At 45.2% G+C, this 27002-nt stretch overlaps 1 protein-coding gene across 9 annotated transcripts in view; it reads right to left on the minus strand.

Annotated features, from left to right (window-relative positions):
* The window catches only part of CPAMD8 (C3 and PZP like alpha-2-macroglobulin domain containing 8), a 176102-nt gene that overhangs the window by 88607 nt on the left and 60493 nt on the right, over window positions 1-27002 (minus strand). For 7 of the 9 annotated variants that reach the window (XM_044998519.1, XM_044998520.1, XM_044998516.1 and 4 more), the window contains exons 33-40: window positions 23798-23885; window positions 18300-18374; window positions 17354-17459; window positions 17155-17265; window positions 16147-16359; window positions 14339-14413; window positions 2158-2320; window positions 1690-1853 (exon numbers count right to left, since the gene is read on the minus strand). In XM_044998519.1, coding sequence (XP_044854454.1) covers window position 1853; window positions 2158-2320; window positions 14339-14413; window positions 16147-16359; window positions 17155-17265; window positions 17354-17459; window positions 18300-18374; window positions 23798-23885 — 832 coding nt within the window. In that variant the 3' untranslated portion in view covers window positions 1690-1852. Of the gene's footprint in view, window positions 1-1185; window positions 1854-2157; window positions 2321-14338; window positions 14414-16146; window positions 16360-17154; window positions 17266-17353; window positions 17460-18299; window positions 18375-23797; window positions 23886-27002 lie in introns of all 9 variants that reach the window. The other 2 variants (XM_044998521.1, XM_044998518.1) reach the window with 2 other exon arrangements.

Raw genomic sequence — 27002 nt, forward strand, 5'->3', positions numbered from 1 at the left:
GTTTGAAGGCATTTGTTTACCTGCTAGGCAGGAATAGAGCAGCTGGTGCTTCCGCTGTGCTGTGGGGCAGAGTTAGGATGTGATCCATTCACACCCATTAAAATCTCTACTGAGAAGTAGGACATACACACAGGCAGGTCACGTTAGGATCCTGAGAGAAGAGTTCAGATCAGCAGGGGAAGGAGTGATTTGAAAACTAGCCAGCAGAGATAGTCTGGAATTTATGGGCATTTCAGGAACTGAGCTGTAAGCACATATATTTGGGAAGGCTGAAGCAACTACTCAGCCCCAGCCTAAGAGACTGACACTGGAAATTTAGGAGCCACCACAGCTAAGGAATCTTTCTCTTGCTCAGCACTCTGGCTAGAACCAGTACTTGAAAAATGGAACTCAGGGCTTGACTACATGGGGAAATTGGCCAGAATAGCTTTTATGGAATAGCTCCCTGCATGGACACTATTCCAAAATAAAATCACTTTATTCTGGAATAATCAGTGCACTCACAATGTGCCCAAATTATTCTGGAACAGAGTGTCCACAAAGGGAGCTATTTCACAGTAGCCATTCTGGCCAATTTCCCTCTGTATACGAGCCCTAAAAGTGAACTGAATTGGGCTTTTTCTTGTTTCCTTTAATGAACAAACACTCTCCATGTGGATTGACACCCCACTTTGTGCTGTGGGGAGGATGGCAGTGGGGAGAGGAAACACTAAGACTATTCTGCAACAGGTAGATGCACAAAACTCCTTCAAAGCAGGAAGAGAGACCCAAAATGTCTCTGCTCCTGCACTTCGGAAACAGACAGCTTTTGCTCTTCATTTCACTGCAAAATGCATTGCTTAGACCCCAGCTGTCATTGCTTAGGGCAGTTTAGAAGACAGGAGCCAAAACTCTGTGGCAAAGAGGAGGGGTCTGCATCTGCCCAGTAGCCCAAGCGCCATAGAGACTGTGCACAGAAATCTACATCATGAACACTCATTGCACTGGGATCCTGGTGGAAGAAGAGTAGAAATGGCTGGTGAAATCAGGCAAGCACTGAGAACACCATGGCCACAGGTCTCTTTTATTCTCATGCTGAAGTTATAAGGAGAGAGTAACCAGAGGGCAAAGGCTAGAAAGCTGCAGGCTGCATTTGGCAGTACTTATTCCAGCATGAATGGAGTTCAGCCACTTGACCCTAATCACCTCTATTGTGGGCATTCTTCCCAGGCAGAGTCTGCAGCCATGTCCTGGACTGTTAGGCTTTTAACTCCTGTGGAGTTCACAGATGATTTCACTTCTTTTGGAGAATGCCCCCCATCAAGTCTGATGAACAATGAACTTTCCTTTCTGCAGGGCAATATGCTGCTGGTGCAGTGGGTGGTAGGGGGGTGGTGGGCTGGGGGTGTTAAACCTTTGCTGTGGCATACTGAGCTAAAATACATGGCTCTTATTATTTTTAAAGAAAACTCCTCAGCCATCTCTCCTCAAACAGCAACTCAGCTGAGCGCAGAGGTCTGGACTCAGTGTAGCTCGGAAATGGTGTTGCAGGATCCTTGTAACATACTTTGAAGTGGTCTAAGGGTTTGAATTCCAGCCCCTGTTCTCCTCGCCTACACTGGGGCAGCACATTGGTCTCCCATCCTTGAAATAACTCCTAAGGGGATGCACAAAAGGCAGGAAAATTGATAGAAAAATAATGCTGAGCACCCCGTTGGAGCTCCTGCCCCCCATGAGGAGGCAAAGCCTACAATTCTGAGGGCATCAGGAAGTAGTCGTCATTTGGTTTCTGTTCTGCAGCAGGTCATCTGTAGGAACAAACTCGTACAGGAGTTGATTCTGAGCCTCTTCTTTTTATTTTAAATTATTTATTTCTGTTGAAGAGAGAATATAATGAAGAGAAGTCATTTCCAACTCTGCAGCAGTGGTGGGGCTAGGCAGGGACAAGCTTAAAAAGTCCTTTTGAATTTACAATTTATGTTAGGAACTGACACTTCCAGGCATGCAGGTTCCAGCTGCCATCCCAACACAAGCCTGACCTGCAGCTGCTCCTTGGCCAAGGCAATTAGCAGAGTGATTATCAGTATGCCGCATCTGCATTATTTACACTCACTCTAGACCCACTGTCATGTTATACGATATCAGAACTCGATTAAAAAAACAGAATCTCTGTCTCACCATTCTACTGTAGTCACCACTTCCTGAATCTTGTCCACTTCTCTCAGTGTGCTGCTTGCTGTTGTCAGCTCTGCTGCAACCTCAAAGATGTCAGCTTCAGAAGCATAAGGGTCGTACTCGTAAGAGTAGTAGGACAGGTCTGACTGGAGCGCAGGGCCTTCCTCTGGTTGAAAGGAAATAAAAAGAGCCTCAGACGGACACTCTTGTAGGATATGCCTTAGCCAAAGGGAGCCTGCCACAGACAGCTCTTCTGCTTCTCAGCAGGATATGATGGATACTGGGGGGAGTGGGGTAAGACATGAGAGGAAGCATGTTGGTCAGTCAGGGGAGCCGAACACCTCATATCTCTCACCAGCAGAGGGGTAAGTGTATGCTGACAGCCCTGCACACATCTGGGCCTATGTTACAGCACACAGGCCATTAAATGGTTCAATCCCAGACTACAAACAGTAGAGCTACACTGCATCAGGATTTTCTATATTTCCTCCTTTGAGTTTTGGATATTGGGGAAAATAAGAAAGAAAGCTTGGAAAAATTGCTTTTTGATTTAAAAAAAACACTAAAGCTATTTGTGTTTATTGTTGGCTGTGTGTAGGCTGGGGTGGGATGAGGATGAGATGGCATACACACATTGTGTGTAGGGTGCTCATTCTGTGAGGGCATGCAGATCCTGCAGAAAGAAGCAGGTGTTTGTTTAAAAAAGTTCAAGTTACTTAATTATAAATTTTTTTAAAGTTGAAAGTTCCTGTTTCAGGTACATCTCTGCTCCCTGCAGTTTCCAGGCCTCCAGACTGAAGATACTGCTCCATCACAGGGAAAAGGGGAAGAGAAAGGCGCAATCCCCACACAATTCAATAATGGGATTTGACCCAGCATCTTCTCACATGTATGGGGCAGCGGCAGAAGCTTCAATGGCTGAATCAGAGAGTTTTATCTTCTGAAAACTATTATAAATTAAGTAGAGATATGGACTGATCTATTAGTTAGGACCAAGGAATGGGACTCAGGGTCCCATGGCTCTGTAGCCAGCTGTCCTACTGACTATCCATGTGATTCTGAGCAAGTCACTTCCCCCCTCTCTGTGACTCACTTTCTGCACTGGTAAAATGTGGAGAAGAATACTGACCCAGCTGTGTAAGATGCTTTGAGATTATCAGATGAAGGTTAGTTTTAAGTATCATTACTAATAAAAACAAGCACTAAGTCAGCTTACAGTCAGTGTTAGATCAATACACTTTAGAAGCAGCAAAGAATCCTGTGGCACCTTATAGACTAACAGACGTTTTGCAGCATGAGCTTTCGTGGGTGAATACCCACTTCTTCGGATGCAAGTAGTGGAAATTTCCAGGGGCAGGTATATATATAAGCAAGCAAGAAGCAAGCTAGAGATAACGAGGTTAGATCAATCAGGGAGGATGAGGCCCTGTTCTAGCAGTTGAGGTGTGAAAACCAAGGGAGGAGAAACTGGTTCTGTAATTGGCAAGCCATTCACAGTCTTTGTTTAATCCTGAGCTGATGGTGTCAAATTTGCAGATGAACTGGAGCTCAGCAGTTTCTCTTTGAAGTCTGGTCCTAAAATTTTTTTGCTGCAGGATGGCCACCTTAAGATCTGCTATTGTGTGGCCAGGGAGGTTGAAGTGTTCTCCTACAGGTTTTTGTATATTGCCATTCCTAATGTCTGATTTGTGTCCATTTATCCTTTTCCTTAGAGACTGTCCAGTTTGGCCAATGTACATAGCAGAGGGGCATTGCTGGCATATGATGGTGTATATTACATTGGTGGACGTGCAGGTGAATGAACCGGTGATGGTGTGGCTGATCTGGTTAGGTCCTGTGACGGTGTTGCTGGTGTAGATATGTGGGCAGAGTTGGCATCGAGGTTTGTTGCATGGATTGGTTCCTGAGCTAGAGTTACTATGGTGTGGTGTGCAGTTGCTGGTGAGAATATGCTTAAGGTTGGCAGGTTGTCTGTGGGCGAGGACTGGCCTGCCACCCAAGGCCTGTGAAAGTGTGGGATCATTGTCCAGGATGGGTTGTAGATCCTTGATGATGCGTTGGAGGGGTTTTAGCTGGGGACTGTATGTGATGGCCAGTGGAGTCCTGTTGGTTTCTTTCTTGGGTTTGTCTTGCAGTAGGAGGCTTCTGGGTACACGTCTGGCTCTGCTGATCTGTTTCCTTATTTCCTCGTGTGGGTACTGTAGTCTTGAGAATGCTTGGTGGAGATTTTCACCACGATTTCAACAGCTTCCACCCCTCCATCAACCTCAGCCTGGACCAATCTACACGGGAGGTCCACTTCCTAGATACGACGGTGCAAATAAGTGATGGTCACATTAACACCACCCTATACCGAAAACCTACCGACCGCTATGCCTACCTTCATGCCTCCAGCTTCCATCCCGGACACACCACAAGATCCATTGTCTACAGCCAAGCACTGAGGTACAACCGTATCTGCTCTAACCCCGCAGACAGAGACCAACACCTAGAAAATCTCCACCAAGCATTCTCAAGACTACAGTACCCACACGAGGAAATAAGGAAACAGATCAGCAGAGCCAGACGTGTACCCAGAAGCCTCCTACTGCAAGACAAACCCAAGAAAGAAACCAACAGGACTCCACTGGCCATCACATACAGTCCCCAGCTAAAACCCCTCCACTGCATCATCAGGAATCTACAACCCATCCTGGACAATGATCCCACACTTTCACAGGCCTTGGGTGGCAGGCCAGTCCTCGCCCACAGACAACCTGCCAACCTGAAGCATATTCTCACCAGCAACTGCACACCGCACCATAGTAACTCTAGCTCAGGAACCAATCCATGCAACAAACCTCGATGCCAACTCTGCCCACATATCTACACCAGCAACACCATCACAGGACCTAACCAGATCAGCCACACCATCACCGGTTCATTCACCTGCACGTCCACCAATGTAATATATGTCATCATATGCCAGCAATGCCCCTCTGCTATGTACATTGGCCAAACTGGACAGTCTCTAAGGAAAAGGATAAATGGACACAAATCAGACATTAGGAATGGCAATATACAAAAACCTGTAGGAGAACACTTCAACCTCCCTGGCCACACAATAGCAAATCTTAAGGTGGCCATCCTGCAGCAAAAAAACTTTAGGACCAGATTTCAAAGAGAAACTGCTGAGCTCCAGTTCATCTGAAAATTTGACACCATCAGCTCAGGATTAAACAAAGACTGTGAATGGCTTGCCAATTACAGAACCAGTTTCTCCTCCCTTGGTTTTCACACCTCAACTGCTAGAACAGGGCCTCATCCTCCCTGATTGATCTAACCTCGTTATCTCTAGCTTGCTTCTTGCTTGCTTATATATACACCTGCCCCTGGAAATTTCCACTACTTGCATCCGAAGAAGTGGGTATTCACCCACGAAAGCTCATGCTGCAAAACGTCTGTTAGTCTATAAGGTGCCACAGGATTCTTTGCTGCTTCTACAGAACCAGACTAACACGGCTACCCCTCTGATAATCAATACACTTTGTTCAAGTTCCTAGGGAGATTGATTTATGGATCTGGATTGCTTGTCAGCCAATCAGATCACAGATTTTGGATTGATCGTAGCAGGTACATGCATCTGACGAAGTGGGTATTCACCCACGAAAGCTCATGCTCCAAAACGTCTGTTAGTCTATAAGGTGCCACAAGACTCTTTGCTGCTCGTAGCAGGTAGTGCTGCTGGAGCTCCTCCCTCCCTCAGGACCGTCCCACTGACCTAGTAACTAGCTGGAGTGGGGCATGTGTAGCTAGGGCAAGACTCTCCATTTCAGCTGACTGACAAGCTACAGAAGAGCTATCAAAGGATAAGAAAGGGATAGAACCTTCAGGAATGAGATTGGGATGTTCCCTCTACCCTATCCTAGATATCAGACTCTCATTTGGGAAAGGTCACTCACTCAGCATGTTTCCCATACTATCATTATCTAATTTGGGTAACCTGCAAGGTGTCCAGAGGGTAAGAGCACTGCTGAGGCAGACAGCTGAAAACATTCCAGGATATAATATGTCCTTATTTCCAGAGCTGCTTCTTTCTGCTGCAGTCTGGACCGAGTTGCTTAGCCTCCCTATTGGCTTCACTCATGTGACTACTCCAATCCAAGCCCAAGCAAACTGCTCACTTTATTCCACTTGCTGCAGGGAGGGAGAGTCCCAACATAATATTTTGTTTTATTTAACAGGAACCCTCTCCAAGGCCTTTGAAAAATGTTTGTACTCCAGAAATAACAATCCTGAAGGCCTTTTCCTACCACCTTCCACACCCTCCCAGCAGCATGCTCAGCCCAAAGGCAAGGGACCACTTCCCTGAAAGGAGAATCAGTCTCCATGCTCACTCTTTCTTGGCCTCCTCCATAGGAGAACCTGCCAGATCATGAGATCGTTCTATGAATAGATGAGTGCTGTCCACCAGAGATGGAATTAAGATCACAGTACTCACTCCTCCTAGGAATGCAACATTCAATTCAAAGCAAAGATGAAAGGCCAATGTTTCCTGTTACATACAAACTGCTCCCCCATCTCCAAATGTTTGTGCCTCAGCCAATGTTTGCTGCACACTGATGGGATGAAAGTAAAAAATGGCCCCTGGCCAACCCAATCAATCCTAACCAGTGAGTCCTCCTGCAAAGAATGTTCCAGCCAGCTGGTGTCATGGTGTGGGTCCATGGGGAGTAGAGTTCATTCCTGAACTCTGGAGCTGGCTGGGAGGCAGTGTCTTCAGCACCTGGGGCAGGGAGGTTTTATAGCGGCATCAGTGGGCTTTGGAAGCAGCCCCAGACAGCCCAGCTCCAGCAGAAGGAGGGTCAGAGCTGCAGAGGCAGGGGATCCCTGGGACTCACAGGACTACCCTTGTTACTTACTTTACATCAATGTGACAAGCAACGTAGAAAAACCAGTCAGCCAGAAATGGATGCTAGGTACTTACAGCCAGGTTTGCAACAAGGACCCTGACGCAAAGAGATTACATTTTATATAAAAGAGTATATGGCAGGGAGCTGAGGGACAGGACACACTAATGGAGCATGGAATGTTAGGCGGGTCTTGGTGGATCCATGCTGTTCATTTAGATTTTCTTCCTACTGTCCAATTTGTCAGCAGTTCCCTGAGGGAAGTAAGGTGATTCAAGTGTGAATACCATTCCCTAATGCCTACCCCAGACAATTCCTGCAATTTTCTCCAACATAAGAGAAAATATCTGTGAGGCAGGGATGATCCATCTATTCATATGTGCCAGTCTGCAAACACATTTCTTTTCTAAAACACAGCAGAATAACAACCCTGGTCCTATCACATCACTAGCATCAGCTCCATGGCTTGGGACAGTTACTACACAAGACAGGATCTGGTGATGCACAGGAACTCATTCTCTGGCTTCTCAAGACCACACATTTGCTGGGGTAGTGCAGCTGATGGGTTTATTGAGGGGATGATCGTACTCATGTAAGCAGCTGTTACCACATCAGGAATTCCACTGATGTGAATGGGACTGTACTCCTTTGAGTACCTTTGCCAGAGTGAGCCCAAGTACATTTCCAAGTTCCCCAGCAAATGAGCTGACAGAGAATTGGGTCACATTGTTTCTATCGCTGGGGTAACACAGTCAAATGCTAACAGTGAAATTATCACTCAGGGCCAAATGGAGTCTGCACAAGCGATACAGCAAATGCACAAGTACTGCAGACAATATAAACGCCACGAAGCTCTGCAATAAAATGGCACTTCCTGGTGATTAAGTCTGTACTGAGTCCATTCTTCCCTACCCACCTGAAACTTGATTTGGCTCCTGGAGTTTTAAATCCCTTTAGGAAATCACAGATTTAGACACGGATCATCTGAACTTGCACTAGAGCCCCACAACACCTGAGCCGACTTAAACCAATCACATGCTTCATCACTAACAAACCAATGAGCCCAAATGGGACGGGGGGAGAGTAAGGAGGGATTCATTCACTTGTTGAACTTTGAGTCCGTTAATGCGTGGTTGGTTGGCTGACCTAAGATGTGCCCAGAGGATTATTTAGAGTCACATGCTATTTGCTTTTCCTGAAGCAGGATTTAGCTTGTTTTATTTTAAAACGTTCACTCTGCCATGACAGCTCAGTGCAGAGAAGCATCTGCTTTCCAGGAGCTTCCTGCTTCTTACTGGAATGACCAAGGCACCTGGAGATCCTGTGACACAGTCAGATGCAATTGTTTGTGTTTTAATGTACCTGTGCCTATGGTGAGCAGAGGGGTGCACATTTTAGACATTCAAATAAATCAGACACCTGGCATAACAGACCAGGTCATCTGTGAATTCCACCTCTTTTGCCTTAGTCTATAGACCATGTGGCCAGCAGTACCTTTGTCAATAGAATAGTGACACAGCAATGTCACTATACTTAAGGTTGTGTCATAACTTTTGTTTAAAGGTCAACCTTTCTAAGTCCTCTAAAAATCAACATGCTTAGATCCTTTTAGAATTGGTTTGTCTCAGGAGAGTGCAGAGTATGACTAGTGACCCAAACTAGGAGTCATTAGATCTAGGAGTTGCAGAGATATAAGTACCCAAAATATAGCCATTTTTCAAAAAAGTTTCTAGATTGATTTTTTTGTGGAGACTTAGAACAGAGCCAGCACTAGGCATAAGCAAACCAAGCAATTTCTTAAGGCCTCAAGCAGCTCAAGGGGGCCACCTATTCGCTTTTTATGATGTGTTGTGGTGAGGGGTCCCAAAAATATTCCTGCTTAGGGCCCCAATGAGCTAGCACTGCCTCTGAGTTAGAGGCCAAACTATTGTGCTGATGTGGATCAAAATCCACCAGGTTTTACCCAAGGTAAAGCAAGGCACTCACTAAAACTCTGGGGGACCCAAATTGAGAATGATATTTAAGAAAATATACATTTTTTACAGCCTGCATACACCAATGCAGAAAAACAGCTGGAGGGTTTCCCACTAGCTGATGTTTTAAATCTCAACTCTTGTAAGTGCTCTAAAATCTAAATGATTACTTGGACTGCTTTGAAATTTGGTGTGTCTCACTGTGGCATGGGGTAACATTAGTAATCCAAATTTGGGGTCATTTGATCAAGGGGCTCCTGAGTTACAGGTGTTCCCAAAAATGGTTTCCTTCTGCTGCCTTGCACTGTTAAACTGAGAGGTACTATTGACTTGATGAGTCACAGACCTCATTGAGACTGATGGCTCTGCACTAACCCTTCCACTAACACAACATAGGATACGTGAATCACAAGCGCCCTGTCCTCTCCCCCAGAGAAAAGGAATTTTGGACGGAGTGGCCAGAAGTCGCTGCAATGTGTGAGTCATGGGTGGCAGTTTTATTTTGGGATGAATGTAATCAAAGTATTCAGGAGAAAAAAAAATCAGACATATGAATGCTTCCTGGGAGGAGAGGAGTATTAGGAGGCAGAGGAGTAGGGGAATAGGGGGATAAGGGTTTGGGGCTGCAGTGAGGGGAAGGGGAATAAATGCAGATGAGAGTCAGGGCAGAGGAGAGAGGTTGGTGGCTCAGGTGAGTGAGGCATGAGGATGAGGGGGTCTGAAAGGAGATGTGGGGGTGAGTGGCAGGGAAACTGGGGGGCAGTAGGAACAGGAGCACCTGTCAACCCCACATTCTTGCCCCACTAGGGATCTGGATGATAGGCAAGCCTTAGACTGGCTGTTTGAAAAACTGATACTTTACTAGCTCCACAGGGGGAGGCAAGTGGCTAGTACCTGATCTCAGCACAGATCAATGTGATGTTTCCAAAGACAAACAGCACATAGGATTGGAACTGACAGTGCAGGTACCTTGATCGCTAAGGGGAAAAAAAAAAAGTGTTGCCAATGTGTAGATTCTAGGCAATTCCTAGATCACAAGGTTACAGAAGTTTTCAAGAGAGCAAGGAGTACACCATGACATGGGGACTGCTAATTGCAGGCTGATTTGAGTGGATGCCTGCACTGGCATAATATTTTTCACACTCGGCAGCAGTGACTTAAAAGGTGGTGATTTATCTGATGTTGTGATGACTCACTCAGGCAGAAATGAGCTGGGACTTATTTCTGATGTACACCTGATGTACTATGTATGAGAGCAGATTTGGACCACATCACAGATGTGTGTCCAGGAGCTGTGATAGCTTTCATATCGTCACTGTAGCAATTATTCAGACACTTAACCAAATCAGTAGGTGCTGGAAGAACATTAATCAGGAAATTGGAGGGTTCATGGCTGACTGGAAAATGTGTACTATCTGGCATATAAACATTACAAGCGCGGACACCTCACTGTTCTTGGAGAGAGGGTACATCTATTGGATAGAGCTCAGAGGATCTCTTTCTCAAATATAAAAAGTCAGTATTTTGGAACATATATCCTGTCTGTGATTTGTCTCACTGGCCTTGTCACAAACTCCACCCCCCACACCCATTTTGACACATGACCAGGAACACCATTCTACAGTAGCTGTAACTGTCCTTCACTACAGGCAATGCATGCAAGTTGGGTTATTGGAAGGGGGAAATAACAGCAACAGAAATGTTTGCATACCAGGGAGTAAGGACTTCAAGAAGATATGGTCCCTGCTTACACTGGGAGGCCTGGGTACAGTCGTGGGGAGGGGGCCAGGTTGGAGGGGAATGGGTTAGTGGCAGGGCTGGGGAGGTGGGCCAAAGCAGAGAAGGTGGGGTCCTGCTAATGTGTACATGTGTGGGGTGACTAGCTGGCTTGGTATGATGGTACAACTAAATGATTACTAACTCCTATCAATGACATATTTTCCTGTTAATAATAACTACAAAATCCAACAGCAAACAACTAATTAACACAGAGTTAAGATTGCTTGGTGATATGTTGTTGCCTTGTAGAATGCTGAGTTGAGCAAAACTCAAACTTCTGAAAACCAGGGAACACAAAGTTAAGGTTGCCCATGCAGTGAGGGGAGGGGGAATAAATGCAGATGGGTGGCAGGGCAGAGGAGAGAGGTTGTTGGCTCAGGTGAGTGAGGCATGAGGCCCATGCACCCTTAACTCTGCCCTCTTTCAGCATTGCACCAATTTGCCCTGGAGATACATATACCTTTACTCTACTAACCCAACAGTTGCTGAAATGTACAAGCTCTTCATCTTCTCTTACAACCTATTATTCTCAGCCACAGGACTCTACCTAACACTACTAAAGGATAAAAAGGAAAACAAAACAAAACAAAAAAGGTTGCCCATGCCACCTTCCTGGTGCACCCTTCAAGCAATGTCTCAATATGTACATAGCACATAGTATGAAAGGTTAATGTGACTATAAGATTCAGGGGGTCCACATCCTGGTTTACACTCACACACATGGCCAATTCACCAGAAAGAATGCCACACAGGTACAATTTATGAACCACTTCACAGCCTTTTACAACTCCGTTACATTTACTCACAGGATACCATATCAACCTACACTTTCACTTACTCATAATTAAAGCATAAGAGTCCTTTTATATTTCACCTCACTGCTGACAATATCCTTTGTAATAAAAGCCTTGTGCCCTGCTACTGACATACTCTACAAAATTTTGCAAAGAAATGATGCATACTGCATCTTGAATGTGCACACGTATCTCTTCCCTTCTTCACATACAAGAGGATGCAAAACATACATCTCCTCTCATCACAATCATAGCTCTGTCACACACCTCAAAGCAGTCCACAGATCTCGCAAACACACCTTTACCAAGCAGAGTTAACTACTGCCTGCACTATTTAGTACAGCTTCACCTGACACCAACTACACTCATATTACCTGGAGTTCATGCAGATAACAAATGCTTATAATGCTCTCACACCGCAGCTCACTACTGACAATACTCTTTGTAATAAAACCCCTTCCCCTGCTAATTATATAACATACACAAATCTGCAATGAAATGAAGAATACTGGATCCTGAAGATACACATGTAGCTCTTCCTTTTGCTCACATGCATCAGAGTCCAAAACATATCTCATCATATCATAATCACAGCTCTGTTATATGCCTCAAAGTAATCCACACATGTCCTCATATCACAGACACACCTTTACCAACGAGATGGGGGATAATGGATTAGCATTCATGATGCATCTCCCGAAAGTAACCAGTTGCAGCTTGTCTGCAGTCTGAAGAAACGGATGATCCAATGAGCAGACAGAATTCAAGGATTACCACAACTCTCGGTCAACGGATCAAACAAGTTCCAGACAATGATTCTGAACCAGTTTTGTACCAGAAATTGAATTTGTGCTGCAGCAGAATTTTGGTGGCGTTTTCAACACAGTCCACTGTGTTAATGTGGGCAGCCACAAACCATGACACACACTGTTGAGGACTACAAAATGACTCAACTTCCTAGAGATCTTCGTGCCTTTAATACTGCTGATAAGAATGCTGTGGCTTGGCTTGATTGGCTTGCATATGCCAAATAAATAAACCAAGGAGACCCAACCACTGCCTCCACCATTTAGTGTAGGTATGACTAACACACTGATTGCACATGGAGTGCAAATAATTCCCATTGGCTACTGCCAGCTCCAAGGGACCAGAAAAAAGGTAGGTAGCAGGGGCTATGTTCCCACCCACCTTTTTTGTCCTTTAATAGATGGTGTCCTGTGGGTGAGAGTAAATGGGCTGTGAAAGGAGATGAAGAACTTGTACCTTTCAGCAACTGTGGGGTTATCAGAGTAAAGGTATGTGTTAATGGGGCATTTCTTGGTTTTCAGAAGTCTGAATTTTGCTCAACTCAGTATTCTGCAAGGCGATAACATATCATCAAGGAACCTTAACTCTGCATTAACATAGTTGTTTTTTTGCCATTAAATAGAATATGTTTCAGTGGTTTTTCCTCGTGTGAATGTTTTAAAGGATTCAGATGCAACTGGAAGAAAGATACAGAGCAGACCAGATTTACACGGCTTAGAAAAACACAAGCATCCATCTCACTTACTCTTATGGAGAATCAATTGATTTATGCACTACCAAAATCCAGAAAGAGAGAGAGAGAGAGCATGACACACACTGACTATATCAGTTTGCAACTCCCCAGGTGAGTCACCTGTGGGAACACTCAAAACAGAATACCCACCATGTTTATATATTTTGAAAGGTTGCCCAGTAGCTTTTGCTGAGCAGAGGAAGGAAGGGCAGGGAACACAAGGGGGCTGGATATATTCTGGTCTGAGCCTCAGTGTCAGGAGAACATGGAAGAGGGAGGGGGACACAGCTTCTGTCTATTTACTTCTGACTCTACAGAAACTATTTGTTTTGCTGATTTGTTGGGAGAGTTTGAGCCCAAGGAAGAATTGTTGAGTGGAAAGCAGCCAGGAAAAATCCAGTCCAGTTTATTTACTAGAAACGGTGTGAAACAACTACTCTATTGACCCACCTCCAATGCTTCCTCACAAGATTTATTGTAACTCCTGAGCAAGTTTGACATATGAATCTTGGGGAAAAAAACTTCCCATAAATAAAAGCACCAACTGAAATGAACAGCCAGCTTCCTCAATTCATTCAAACCCAGTAAAGGGGCAGCTCCTTCTCACTCCCCTTCACCTTACACTTATTAAGACCATTTACCCCAGATAGAGGCTTTAATAACAGGATCAGAGCAGCCATCTGAAAAGTTTAACAGAATAGTTAAGGATAAATTTGATTCAGCTGCAATCTCCAGAGTTCCTGCAAATGGTCCAGCTGGCACCAAGTCCCCCTGACTCATTTGCTAGGACAAACTACACCAGTCTGATCTCAAATGGGAAGTTTTCAGTTTAACACTGCTAATGAGATGCTATGACAGCTGCTGAATACAAGCTCCCCATATCCCAGGGTTTGGCATTCACCTGCCCCTCTCCATACATAAACTAGCTGCCACTAAATCTCAGGTTCCCATGTGCACTGGAGGCAGCACACAGCACATGTTCATTTTTTCAAAACGGGACAAGAAGAGCTAGGCTCGCATTTGTGCATTCATTTGGCTTACATTCTCCTACCTTCTTGCTTTTTCTAACTTTCAGATTTTCTACCTAGTTTTTGCTTTTTTTTTTTTGCAAAATGCAAAAAAATTACTTGAGTCACTTATTCTTAGTGATCAGCTTTAACCTTATCAAAGAAAAAAGGGTCTTAGATCAATCTAAAGACAAGACAATACCTGCAGGAGTTTGCTGAATGCTAGGCGGCTCAAATCCATGGAAATGTGTTTCTCTTTCTTCTGGCAAATTCTTAGCTGTAGAAGAAAATGATACAATTGCCACAATGTTGGTTACAGAACCACTAGAAAATGTTTCAGTTCCCCATGATTAAGGGCGGAGAAAGTTCTGGATTTTTTTTTAAATTGAAGGCAGTGTCTGGGTAAATGTTCAAATTTCACAGAATATGCATGGCTGCCAAGTCCACCCCGAATTGTTGCAATTTTCCACCAGAGGGGAGTTGGCAGTAGGAATTTCCATTTCTGCTTCCTCTCTGAGACTGTGGCTGCTTGTGGATGGTTAGCGGGCCAGCCCTAACCTATGGAGTGTAGAGGGGACAACAGGATGTCTCACTAACAAACCAAGGTGAGGAACACCACCTGGGTGTGGAGTGAGAGCCAGCTCAGCATCTGCAGATGAACCGCATGGTGCCAGCCCAGCCCACTGCAGGGATTGGAGCCTGGCTCATTCTGTCCTCAGCTCTGGCCCAGGTTGCCCCTGCTGCTTCCTCTATACCCTGCTGTGGCCCTCACAGCCCTTGGGGAGACACCTCAGTGCCATCTGGAAAGGAGCTGAGACTGGAATCAATCCCCACGCTGTAACCAGCACAGTATTTAGCACTGCCACCACTTAGAACACAAGCAGGTGTGTGTGTCGGGGGGGTTGCCATGGTGTGAGGGGGCCCTGCCCCAAGGGGTGGTGGGATGGATCCGCCTCAGCTCCTAGCCAGCTGGCACAGTGGTGTCTCCCTAGAGTTGCCAATTCTGATTGGATATATTCCAGGAGGTTTCATCACAATACTTACTCTTTAATTAAAGATTAATCTTTAATTCCTGGAGATTCGAGGACAATCCTGAAGGGTTAGTAACCCTATGTCTCTCTTCCAGGCCTTCAGGGGCCACCGTGAAGAGGGCCAGGCCAGGGCTCCTAATTGCCATGTTGTCAGTGCTGACCCGCTCTCCCCGCTGGGCATACAGGAAGCAGCGGTTGGCAGCTGGCGCTGAGGGTGAAGCGAGCCAAGCCCTGATCCTTTGCCCAGGCAGGACTGGGCCGGACCAGATGGCACCATATGGTTGAATCTACACACAGTTGGCTCTCTCTGCTCATCCAGGTGGCGTTCATCACCCTGCCCATTGTTGAGAACGCCCACCTGTCCATCACACCCACCACTTCCCTGCCTGCCTCTGGCATGGGCCTGGCCTGCTAATGCCCCATGAGCAGCTGTAGCCTCAGTGGGGAGGTAGAAGCAGGGGTATCCATCTCTGCTTCCTCACTGTTGGAGAACAAATCACAGTATTGGGCTAATTTGGGGATTTCTGTGCAGTCCATGAAACCATGATTTTCACAGTGCCCTACCCATCATCCAGCACAGTTCATCAAATTGCCACACTGCACCTGATGAAAGCACATGGGAAATCTTTCAGAGATCTCTCACAGGGCTCATTTATATCTGGAGACATCACTCTGGATGAATATAAATGGAGCCACTGAAATTCCTTGAGGTTCTTTTTGACTGGTTCTTTTGTCCTTGAGATATGCAAACCCAACTGTGACCATTTCACCACAGCAGGAAACTGCCAACTCTACCGAATGCAAGGACCAGCTCATGTGTAGCAGGACAGGGAGCTACCTTTTCACTTTTGGAGACAGAGTTCAAATCCTCCACTTGTCCACATCAGACACAATTTAATCAGCAGACTTTGTTCAGGAGAGGTTGTGGACTGCCTTGGCTAACTCGTAACACCAGAACAGGAATCTGAATGGAACTTACAGGCAGAACATTGAGACATAGGGATCTGCTCTATCCTTGTATTATTCCTGCAGGATGCTACCTCCATCTGGCAATGGTTCTGATAAATTATCCCATCTGATCCACACACTGGCTCCCCATCATAGCCACAGTCCCGGGAGCACATGCACTGCTCAAAATACTCATCTTCTAAACAGCCAAAAACATTGTTGCATGGCCCAGAGTGAACAAAACCTGAAATGGAAGCAGGAATATCAGAAGCAGAGGAAAGAGGATATTTTTATTGTTTTTTCCTTGTGTTTCCTAGATTGTAATAAAAATTCCCTTCAGCTTCTCAACAGGAGTTTATGAATTTACTGAAGCTGTGGGAATAGACCAGCCGCTCTGGAAGAGCAGCAATGGCTGTAATACTTCATCTCTGTATACAGTACAGCTGCCCCTCCCACCCCCGCACACACACACCAATTTGTGCATCACATGGGACAGAAAGAAATAGGTAGTCTTGGAAGAAGTTATTGTCATGGCGGACACATGAAACTACTCTGTCTTGCTACATAATTAACTTGTGGAACTCTCTGCCACAAGTTGTTATTGAGGTCAAGAACTTAGGATAAAAAATCGCAACGTTTATATGAATGAATAATAGCAGCATCCACAATTAAGATTAAGAAAATTATAAGGGACATAAGGCTTCATTTTCAGTGCATAACCCAACCAATAACTGACAGATCGGGAGGAAACTTCCTTCATTAGAAGATTATTCCATAATTGTACATTACTTGTCCTTCTGAAGCAATATGTACTAGCTACTGATGGTGACAGAAGACCAAATTAAATGCATCATTGGTCTGATTTACTGTAGTCGTTTCTATGCTCATCACAGGCATTTAAAAACTACCCACTACTGAAGCCTCTAGACATTGAAATAAACCCTTTTTAAAGCCCCCACTCTCAGTTCTGAATTCCCAAGCTATACACCTTTTGGATTCCGCTTTCAGAGATTGCCAGCTCATCTTTGCTGCAACTTACCAACCCAATGACTGGCTGAGCTTTCCACCTCATTACACGTTGGCCCATCACAGAGCTCCCGAGCCAGTGGGCTGTTTTCACTCACATTGTAGAAACGAGTCGCTTCAAAAGCTACAGAGCAGCAAGAATGACAAATTATAAACAAGCCATGCGGCTAGGGCTTTAGCATTAGCAAAATCCAAAGACAAACAGCACATACCTGGCTCATAGTAATCATACACTTTGATGGGGACAGGGGCAGTTTTCCCAACTATATACTCTCTGAAGGCTTGAAATTTTACACAGGTCATGCATTGGCTAGGAATCTGCACAAAGGGCATAAGAGTTTTAGTTTAACATAGTCTGCAGTTCTATAAGTCAGTGGAGTAAGCCAGCTGCTTACTGCTATACAGTGTGCACCATTTAACTCAACTCTCACTGTGCTAGATACCTGCACTAACCAAGGTACCTTCCAATACCAAGCTGTTTACTGTGCTGAGACAAGTGTGGCATAGATAGATAGATCAATAAGATACAGGTCCAGCTGAGTTCTGTGTAAGGCACATCCTGCACTGGGGGCAGTGTGTCAGTGCCACAAACTCAGCCTGGCAGCTGAAACCCAAGCTGTGTTCTCTGGCTTGTGCATCAGCATCGTCAGTCATAAACTGTTCTGCAAATGGAATTTAGTTAAAGATTCTGTTGCTTATGAGCAAGGCAGAAAAGACACCAGCTCCCTCTCCCAGGTGTGCACTGATTTGCAGGTCCGACTCCAAATACTCATTGCAAATGGACCTGTGAGTAAAGGTCCTTTTTTACATAGCCCTTTTGGTGATTCTAATGGTACTTTAATGTCAGATTATCTTGTGGTTAAAGCATAGGATTGGAACCTAGGGAACTGGGACCTATTTTGACCTCCTGTATGGTCTGGGGCAAGTCACCTCCATCTTTTGTGCCTTGGTCTACTGCCAAAAATGTGGCACGATGGCTGCCTGCCTCAGAAGGGGTTCATGAGGCTTGCCAATTAAAGTTTGTACTGAGATCCTCATCTGCAAGGAGCTACCAAGGCAAAGTATTCGTTATTGTTTTATTTAAGCCTGATCCACTGATCATTTCTCTCTCCTTATCCTAACATAGAAAAATAATAAAGTCATACACAAAGTCATTACCTCGTCAAAATAAAAAAGGATTTTTCTTCCATCAACTTCATATCTTTTTAATCCAGTCTGCTTGTTCATTAATAACTGGAAGGAAATTAAGAGGTTTATCATAAACTCATTTTATGGAAAATATTTTGCAGTCAACAGAAAAACAAAGCTTTCAAAGTGCTTAGGAAACACCTGATCAGAACCTAAAGAAAACACAACTTCTCTCTGTTGGAAAATTACCTCGGAGGATGTGGTGGTGGTGGTGCAGCAATCAGAGTCACAGGAGCCTCCAGATAAACCAGGAGGAAATTAAGTTTGTGTTTTTCTGATGCGATCTGTCTATGGTGTGAAGTGTCCTGTGAGGTGCAACATGTTACGGTGCAGCACTTGCTAGTTACTGGGGGCCATGCTTATCCCCACAGGAACTCATCTAATATTTCATCCATAATCTAACTGAGTAGCTCCTGAATTATTTTCAGTACCAAGGCTCATGCAGGACCCCAGACATCCCAAAACACTTGCTAGAGTGCAGTCTCTTGTTTACACTTCCTCAGTCTGCCAGGGAATTATGCTGATGGACCGCACTGGGTATTAAAGGCCCCCTCCCACCATTGCTGCTGGCTCAAACAACTCAAAACATTCTTCTGCCAGGAAAATTAATCCTTACATTTGAAAAGAGCAGCCATCTGAAAGAGTCCTTGGCACCCTCCCATGAGATAAGGCGGTCAGGCCAAGCCCCTACTATTCACCTTCTCTACCTCTGGAGCCACAGGGAATCGCAGTACACATTGTGCTAGTCAGGCACCTACGCTTATTCTGCACATGCTCATCAATTACTGTACTGTGATGATCTGCACACACTGGGGATTTCAGAGCAAGACCCACACCTACAGTGCTGGCTCCCTGAAATCCACTTCATCTGGTGTTGTTCATCAGTGTCCCCAGAGCTGTTCTCCCTGTGCTGTGAGTGCAGCAGGATTACTATCCTTACGGAAAAGTTCAAGAGAATTTATCAGAAAATAACATGACTATTGAATGAATTCCACAGAAACAGATAATTATATCCCTACTACAGAATGCTATAGGAGACCTCAAAGGTCCATAGAAAGGGTCTTGCTCCCTATTAAATTCTATAGGTTTTAAAAACCATTGCTAATCAGATTCCTATTAAATCCACTGGAGTGATGTCCAGTGGATTAAAAGAAGTCTGGATGCTTGGGTTCTATTCCCAGCTGTGCTCTATGTGATTTCAGGCAACTCCCTTAACCTCTCTGTTGACCCATTTGTGATATGAAAACAATATTTTTCATATAACTCTTAAAATACTATTCCCAAAGTGCTTTGAGAACCCAGGATTAACACCCAATGGAGAGGAGGGCAAGGCATTATTATTATTTGTTAAGAGATACAATGTGGGGTTAAAAGCACATGCACTGTAATTCACCCAACCTGCTACTAATATTTTTAGCTGTGAATTTCTTTAGTGTGCTGCTCAGAGCTGTAAAACTCTGCACACAGCTTCCTGCTATTACTGTAACAAGAAAAGGAACATGTGTTTAAGTCCCACACAATATGGAAAGGGCCAATTTAATTTGTCCATATAATTTTAGGGGCCTGGTGGTGGCTGTTATTACTCAGCTATGGACGGCTGCAGACAGCCCTTTTATGAGGGCTCGGTGAGACTGGCGCCACCGGGAAATGCTCTGCTCAGCTAAAGTTGCATTTTGTTGGTGAAGTTTCATATGCCAGCCTGTGGTGACCCCTGACCTTGTCGACACCAAGCACTATTAGGAGGATTTGTGGCTACACAGTAAGGGGGGCTGCCTCTTCATTAACCATCACCATCCCCAGAGCTCTGTGGGAATCCCCTCTGTGCACACTATTCCCTTGTGAGTGCAAACACCTAACGAGGAAACCTGATTTATAAAAACCCCTAGAACATGGTGGTGAGTGCATGGGATGGGGGAGAGAGTGGGAGCAGCAAGAAAACACATAGATAGGAATGTCTTGGGTCTCTAATGACAAATAAAGTGGTCCAAATGAGAGGCACATTTGGGGCTATGTGTTAAAAAGAGCAGCCTCCTTTTGTAGGCACAATTTGCATGCACATTTTGTGTCACAACTGAACTGCAAGTGCATATCTGTGCAATGCCTCCAAGTGCTACAGGTGTGAGAATTGAGATCTCCACCTACAGTTCATTTTTGTGGGTGCAAATTGCACCCGCAGAAAGAGAGACTGGGCCACAGACCTTTGCAAATTGCTCCTGAAGGAGTTATATCTTCTAGCTGCATGACTCCTATTATCTCCAGTGGGAATCACTCAGCTGCAGCCCCAGAGAGGGCTCTGGGAATGGACTGCTCAGCACCTTTTCCCATACAAACAACTTTTTCCCCAGACAGGAGTGCTGTCTGCAGAGTGTTTGGTTCACAGAACTTGCAGACTGGTTGAATTTGAATCAGCTCCTGGGCAGTAAGAGCTATGCAAATCGCAGTGCTGCTTCCAAAGGCAAGAGGATGGAGCTGCAGGGAGTTAAATCTCTCTCAGCACAGATTATTCATGTTCTGGGTGCTTCATGGGTTCATTCTCCCCCCACCCCCCCAAGCAATGGAGAAAGAAAATTATCTGTTACTCTATGGAACCAGAGTTTTAAAGGGCACAACCCTCCCTCCATCCCCAAACAACAATAGACCATTGGTGAACTGAGATCCTTTACTGCCTCCCCTCCCTAACAGAAACCCTGGGGGCACTGGGAACAGGGGAGATCAGATCTAGGGAAAGAGGAGATGGGAAAGGCCACCACAAACACATTTGTTTATAGGGAAGAAGCAAAGACAGACCTGTGTGCCCAGTGCTTGAGAAATGCCTGTTTGTGCCTAATGTGTTGGAGAGATCATTCAGCTGTGACAGGGGAGGGATATTAAAAACTCTCATTAATATCTGGGAAGCATCATGTGCATTTAACAATACATCCAGTGTGGGTCAGTCTTTGACCCCTCCTATACTCCGGCTTGGATATGTTCCCCATGTTGTTCTGTTCTGTCCCCCAGGATGCAAGTCAGCATTTGGAAGGGAGGCCTGCAGCACCTCGACATTGGCATGAGGGTGCTAAATGGGACACTCGAATCCCTGAGGTCCCACCTGTCTCAAATATTCTGTGGCAGATTTGTGGTGCAGTGCCCAAAGCTTGTTATGATCACCCACTGGAAGGCTAAGGCCCTTCTGACTCATCCATCATTAAAGCGCCTGGGTGCTGAATAGAACAGTTAGCAGATGAAGGATATTGGGGCATAGAGAGAAGAAGTGACCGACTAAGATCACACAGTGAATCCGTGGGGGAACTGGGATTAAAACTCAGGAGTTCCTGATTCCTAGATCAGTGGTTCTCAACCAGGGGTCCAGGGCCCCCCTGGTGGGCTGTGAACAGCTTTCAGGGAGTTCATCAAGCAGAGCCAGTGTTAGATTCACTGGGGCCCAGGGCAAAAAGCTGAAGCCCCTCCATGCAGGGCCGAAGACTAGGGCCCTGAACTCTGCAACCTGGGTCTGAGGTCAAAGCCTGGGCAATTTATCTTTGGGCCCCCTGTAGTGTGCAGCCCTAGGCAACAGTCTTGCTCGCAACTCCCTAATGCTGGCTGTGGCTTTTATATGCAGAAAAAAGTTGTTGTGGCACAGGCAGGCCATGAAGTTTTTATTACTTGTTGGTGGAGTCTTAGAAAGAAAAAGCTTGAGAACCCCTGTCCTAGATCATGGTACATCCACTCTGGCGTTAACCACACATAAAACTACTAGTAAAGCTGGCTTTATTCAGAATGAGTGAAATTCACCCTGAGCAGAGTGCCAGCATAAACCACTAAGTCTTGATGGTGTGAGTACTGAACAGGCCCTGCGCTGGCCCTCTGTTCAGAAGTGGAATTGTTCCTACCTTAAAACTCTTGACCTTTAGCTGTGTGCAGAACAAACCTCAATAATTCATTCCCTCCATGTATTAGAGAAACACCTGGCTGGCACAGCCATGAAATCAGTCTAATATCAGAACACAGTTCTCTTGGCCAAAACCATTCTAGGATTAACTGACACATAAACTGACACATAAACCCATTACCTATAGGCAACATATGTATTACCCACACATCCTCTGCAGTCTGTGAAAAAGAAGCAGAAGAGAGGTTCAACATTACTATCTCTATAGCAAGGACTCTAGGGTTCCCCACAATCTGACCTGGGTTTTCCTGCACGTTCTACTCTGCTTTAGGCATTTATGATTGTACCACTTGTTGCAGGGGAAAGAGAGAATCCCAGACTCTGGAATTAGCCGGTAAGTGAAAGAAAAATTAATTTTCAAATGCATATATTTAAAACACAGCAGATTGGGGATTCCAAGGGTGCACACACACTGTATCCTGCTACCCATATTTACAAAACCTTTTCCATTTTCTTTTAAAGTAAATGCTCCATGCATTATAGGCACATATATCTGCACAAAAACAAGTGTACATGCTCCCCTAATACATAAAAGGTCAAATTCTATTCTCAGACACTAACAAACAAACAAACAATCTCACTGGCTTCACTGACAGTTATGTGTGAGTATCTGAGGGCAAGTTTTGACTCAAACTGCAGCCCTCTGAAGATGCACATAATGGCTTCATCTTCACTGGGGGGAAAAAAGGTGCAGTCTCAACTCAAGTTAACTAACTTGAGATACAATCCTAGTGAAGACAAGGCAGTATGTAGTCTTCATGTGAGTTAGTAAGTCAAATTAAACTGTCTTGTCTTCACTAGAATTGTACCTTGTTAGTTAACTTGAGTTATGAACACAGCTTTTTTCCCCCCACAGAAAAGACAAGGCCATTAAAGGAAGAGGTCTGTTGTGTAGAGAAATTCCTGATCAGCTCTTTTGCTGTTTCTCAGAGATAGCATGTTAGTTTCTTTTCTCTCTTCAGATAGAGCATCACTAACAATTTTATTTATAATATAAAAAAGCAATGAAAACAGCGTAATGCTGCAACAAAGCCTAAAGCGAATCTGAAGACTGTAGTTCCTCCCTTCTAGAGGGCTGGCTGGGCAAGAGGCACATTCTGTCCACCTCAGTTTGGCTTGCAATAAACATGATGTTCTCCCAGAAAAAAAGATTCCAAGACACAGAGCCTCCAATGAAATAGAATCCAGATGTTAAAGATAATACAGCCCCTAAGAAGCCATAAACAGCTCCTGTTGGAGCACATTTTCACTTCAGCTTTTCCAAATGAGTCTCATTTAATTACTATGAACCATGCACAGTAATAAAGGCTTATTTGGCTGAGTTAGGTAAATTTGTTAATCTTACTCAGAACATCTGTTTCCCCACTTCAGATAAATATTTTCTGACAAGTGAAATCTCCAACCCTCTGATTTTAATTACATCTCTTCTCACATAATATGGCATTTACCTCTGCAAGCACCGCAAAGGGAATCCCTGCTAATGAAAGAGCCAAGGCCAACCCCTAAGCACATGCTCCGCACTCTGATCACATCATCTTACCTGCTCCAGGCTCTCAATATCTGCTCGGAAACCTGAGAACAAGGGCACCTCCAAGACAGCCATGTTTGACGATCCCGAATGCAGCCACCTTCCCAGGGGGATAAAAAGAGAGAATAACGTCAGGACCTGAGTTAAACCATACCTGGAGCAGTTGAGGATGAAGCAGACTTGAGACAGAAGCTTTCAAAGAAAAGTTACACACAGGGTCTAGGAGAAAAGGATACCTAATCCCAAATGAAGGGCTTGCTAAAAGCCACATTCTCTTTAGTTTTATAAATGCTCCTTGTGACAGGTTGGACCTCACTTCTGGGATGCCATCTGATATGCTGGGGTTTAACTGAGCCTCCCCTGCACAATCAACCTGGGTTCCCTCTCCCTGCTGTGCTGAATTAGGCTCTCCAGCCTCTTGCAGCGCACGCACACACACACACACACACACACACGTAGAGCCACACCCTGCTGCAGACACAGACTGAAGTCAGCTCTGTGTGAGAGGGCTCCCTCCCCCAGCACTCACGTGCCCACCCCTTTTGGGAGACAAACCCAAAATACTACTGTCTTGCACTGTATAGAAATATTTGTACAGCACAAGCTCATAAAATTCACCCTCTTCCTCAATGTGGAGAGATGTGCACTACTTGATGCCCCTCCCTTAGAAATTACAGAAATTGGGTTTAATAATAAACAAAACAACTTTTATTAACTACAGAAGGTGAATTTTAAGTGAATATAAGAGATAACAGACAGAACAAAGCAGATTACTGAGCAGATAAAACACAGTACACAAGCTAAGATCAATATACTTAAAAAACGTAAGGTTATAAAATTTAATTTCTTACCCTAAATATTATTTTAGTCAGGTTGCAAAGTTTCTGTGGTTCAGAATTCCAGTTATATTTCTTTTCAGACTGGTCCCCTGTCTCAGTCTGGACTCCCCCCCACCGCCGCCTTCCCTTCAGGTGGCTTTAGCACTCTTGGGCAAACAGCCCATGGAGAGGAGGAGTCCCGTTTGCTTTCCTTCCCACCTTTAAATAGGATTTACATAAGGAGGGAATCCTTTGTTTCCCAAACTTGCCCCCCACCCCATTCCCTTCCAGTGGAAAGTTACAAAAAGTCCCAGGTAATATTTAGTATAAGGTGACAAGACCACCTGACCGAGTAGTGTCACAGTTAATTCCCCCCTCTGACCCCCATGCCTCCCAGGAGGGAGAGAGATTAGTATCTTCATGGTTTTGTTGTTCCTTCCTGATGGCTCATCAAATTTAATGGCCTTCTCCTCTGGTGAGTGTCTTCCCAATACACCTCCAGTTGTAATTGTTACATAGTCCATATTCCTAACTTTAGATACAGACATGAAAAATGCATACAAATTGGATAATCACATCCCAGTAAATCATAGCCTTTCCAAGGATACCTTACAAGACCCATCTTGCATAAAGTATATTTCAGTTATGTTATATCCATATTATAAGCATATTTCCATAAAGAATATGGAGTAACATCACACTCCTCTCTGCTTTTGCTAGCCAAAAATTAAGTGCAGCCCAGAGAGCAAAGAGATGTGGGAAGGCAGGCAGAAGAGGACAAGGAGGAGAAGGATACAGTCTATCATAGGGCCACTAGACTAATTATTAATTATTGGACATCACTGGGCAAGTGCGCTGCTGACAGAGGAAAATGGCCCCTTGTGGGAGGAAATACTTCTGCTTCTCCCTCGAGTGGCCTGCTGGGAATGGGTTAAGGCATAAGAAAGAGCCAGGGCTGGCTTTATTAACTCCGGGGTCTGATTCGAATATCTGGCAGCGGTCCAGGACTTTGGTGGCACTTCAGCGGCGGAGTTCCGCTCCGGGTCTTCCGTGGCACCGAAGGACCCCCACCGCCGAAATGCCACCGAAGACCTCCAGAACAAACCCACCAAAATGCCACCAAAGACCCCCGGAGCGGATCCCCTGCCGCCAAAATGCTGCCAAAGACCCCGGAGCGGACCCCCTGCCGCCAAAATGCCACTGAAGACCCCCGGAGCGGACCCCCTGCCGCCAAAATGCCACTGAAGACCCCCAGAGCGGACCAACACCGGGTGAGTAAAAAAAAAAAATTCAAAAAGGCGCCTAAGGCGCAGGGCCCTGGGACAGGGCCCTCTTAGGCATGGGACCCAATTCCGGGGAATCGGGCGAATCGGCCTAAAGCCGGCCCTGGAAAGAGTAGTGCCTGGATTGGTGACCTTGGCACACATGTGCAACGTATATTACAAACAAGAAACAATGCAGAAAGGTAGCTCAGACATGCAGCAGCTCTGCACAGACCCACTTTTGTGGAGGGGGGGGCATCGTAGGCACTAACTGGGCCTCTGAATCCCTCTCCTCAGCCCTGCACTTAGATATCATGGTAATGGGTAATTAAAAATACACAGACTTGCTTCAGATAATGCCCATAGCACTTGTGATGTCTTGTTACCCTGGACAAGATGGAAATTCAGCCACCTCTACATGGAATAACTCAGCCTGAGGGTCACCACTTGCTCAATTTCATGATACAATCCAAAGCCCTTACTGAGTGTCACAAACAAACTGCAAGGCTCTGGGCTTTATCTGCGGTTCTGTAAATAAAAAAGCATTGCCATATCTTAAAGGAAATGCAGAGACACACTGGGCTCAATGTGATATACATGAAAAGTGCCTAAGGGCATATCTACACAGCAAACAAAACCCAAACCAAAACAAAAAAACAACCCCGCGGCAGCGAGTTCCAGAGTCCACATCAACTGATTTGGTCTTGCACTATGGGGCTAAAAATAGCATTGTAGACACTCCCACTCGGGCTGGAGGGTCTATGTCCCCAGGCTCCAGTACAATCAGGAACATCTACACTGCTATTTTTACCCCTGTAACGCAACCCCCACGAGGCAGAGTCAGCTGACCTAGGCTCTGAGACTTGCTGCCGTAGGTTTTTGTTTTGTTTATTTGCTGTGTAGACGTATCCTTAGAGAATGAGCTCCCATGGTTAGAAAAGAACAGGTATGGCATGGACAGAGGCAATGCCAGCTTCCTCACTGCCAAAGTGCTTTGCCCAGCAGAGGTGACAGGCTGGTTAAGCCTCCATAGCCAGTTTAGTCCTTGGCTTCTCTCTGCTGTGTGTGCCAATGAGGATACTGATTAGTGCCAAGTGAGATGAGGACACACAAGACGCCAAATGGCCTTTCCCCAAC

This window comes from Mauremys mutica, chromosome 24, assembly GCF_020497125.1.
Source record: "Mauremys mutica isolate MM-2020 ecotype Southern chromosome 24, ASM2049712v1, whole genome shotgun sequence".
Classification (NCBI taxonomy): Eukaryota; Metazoa; Chordata; order Testudines; family Geoemydidae; genus Mauremys; species Mauremys mutica.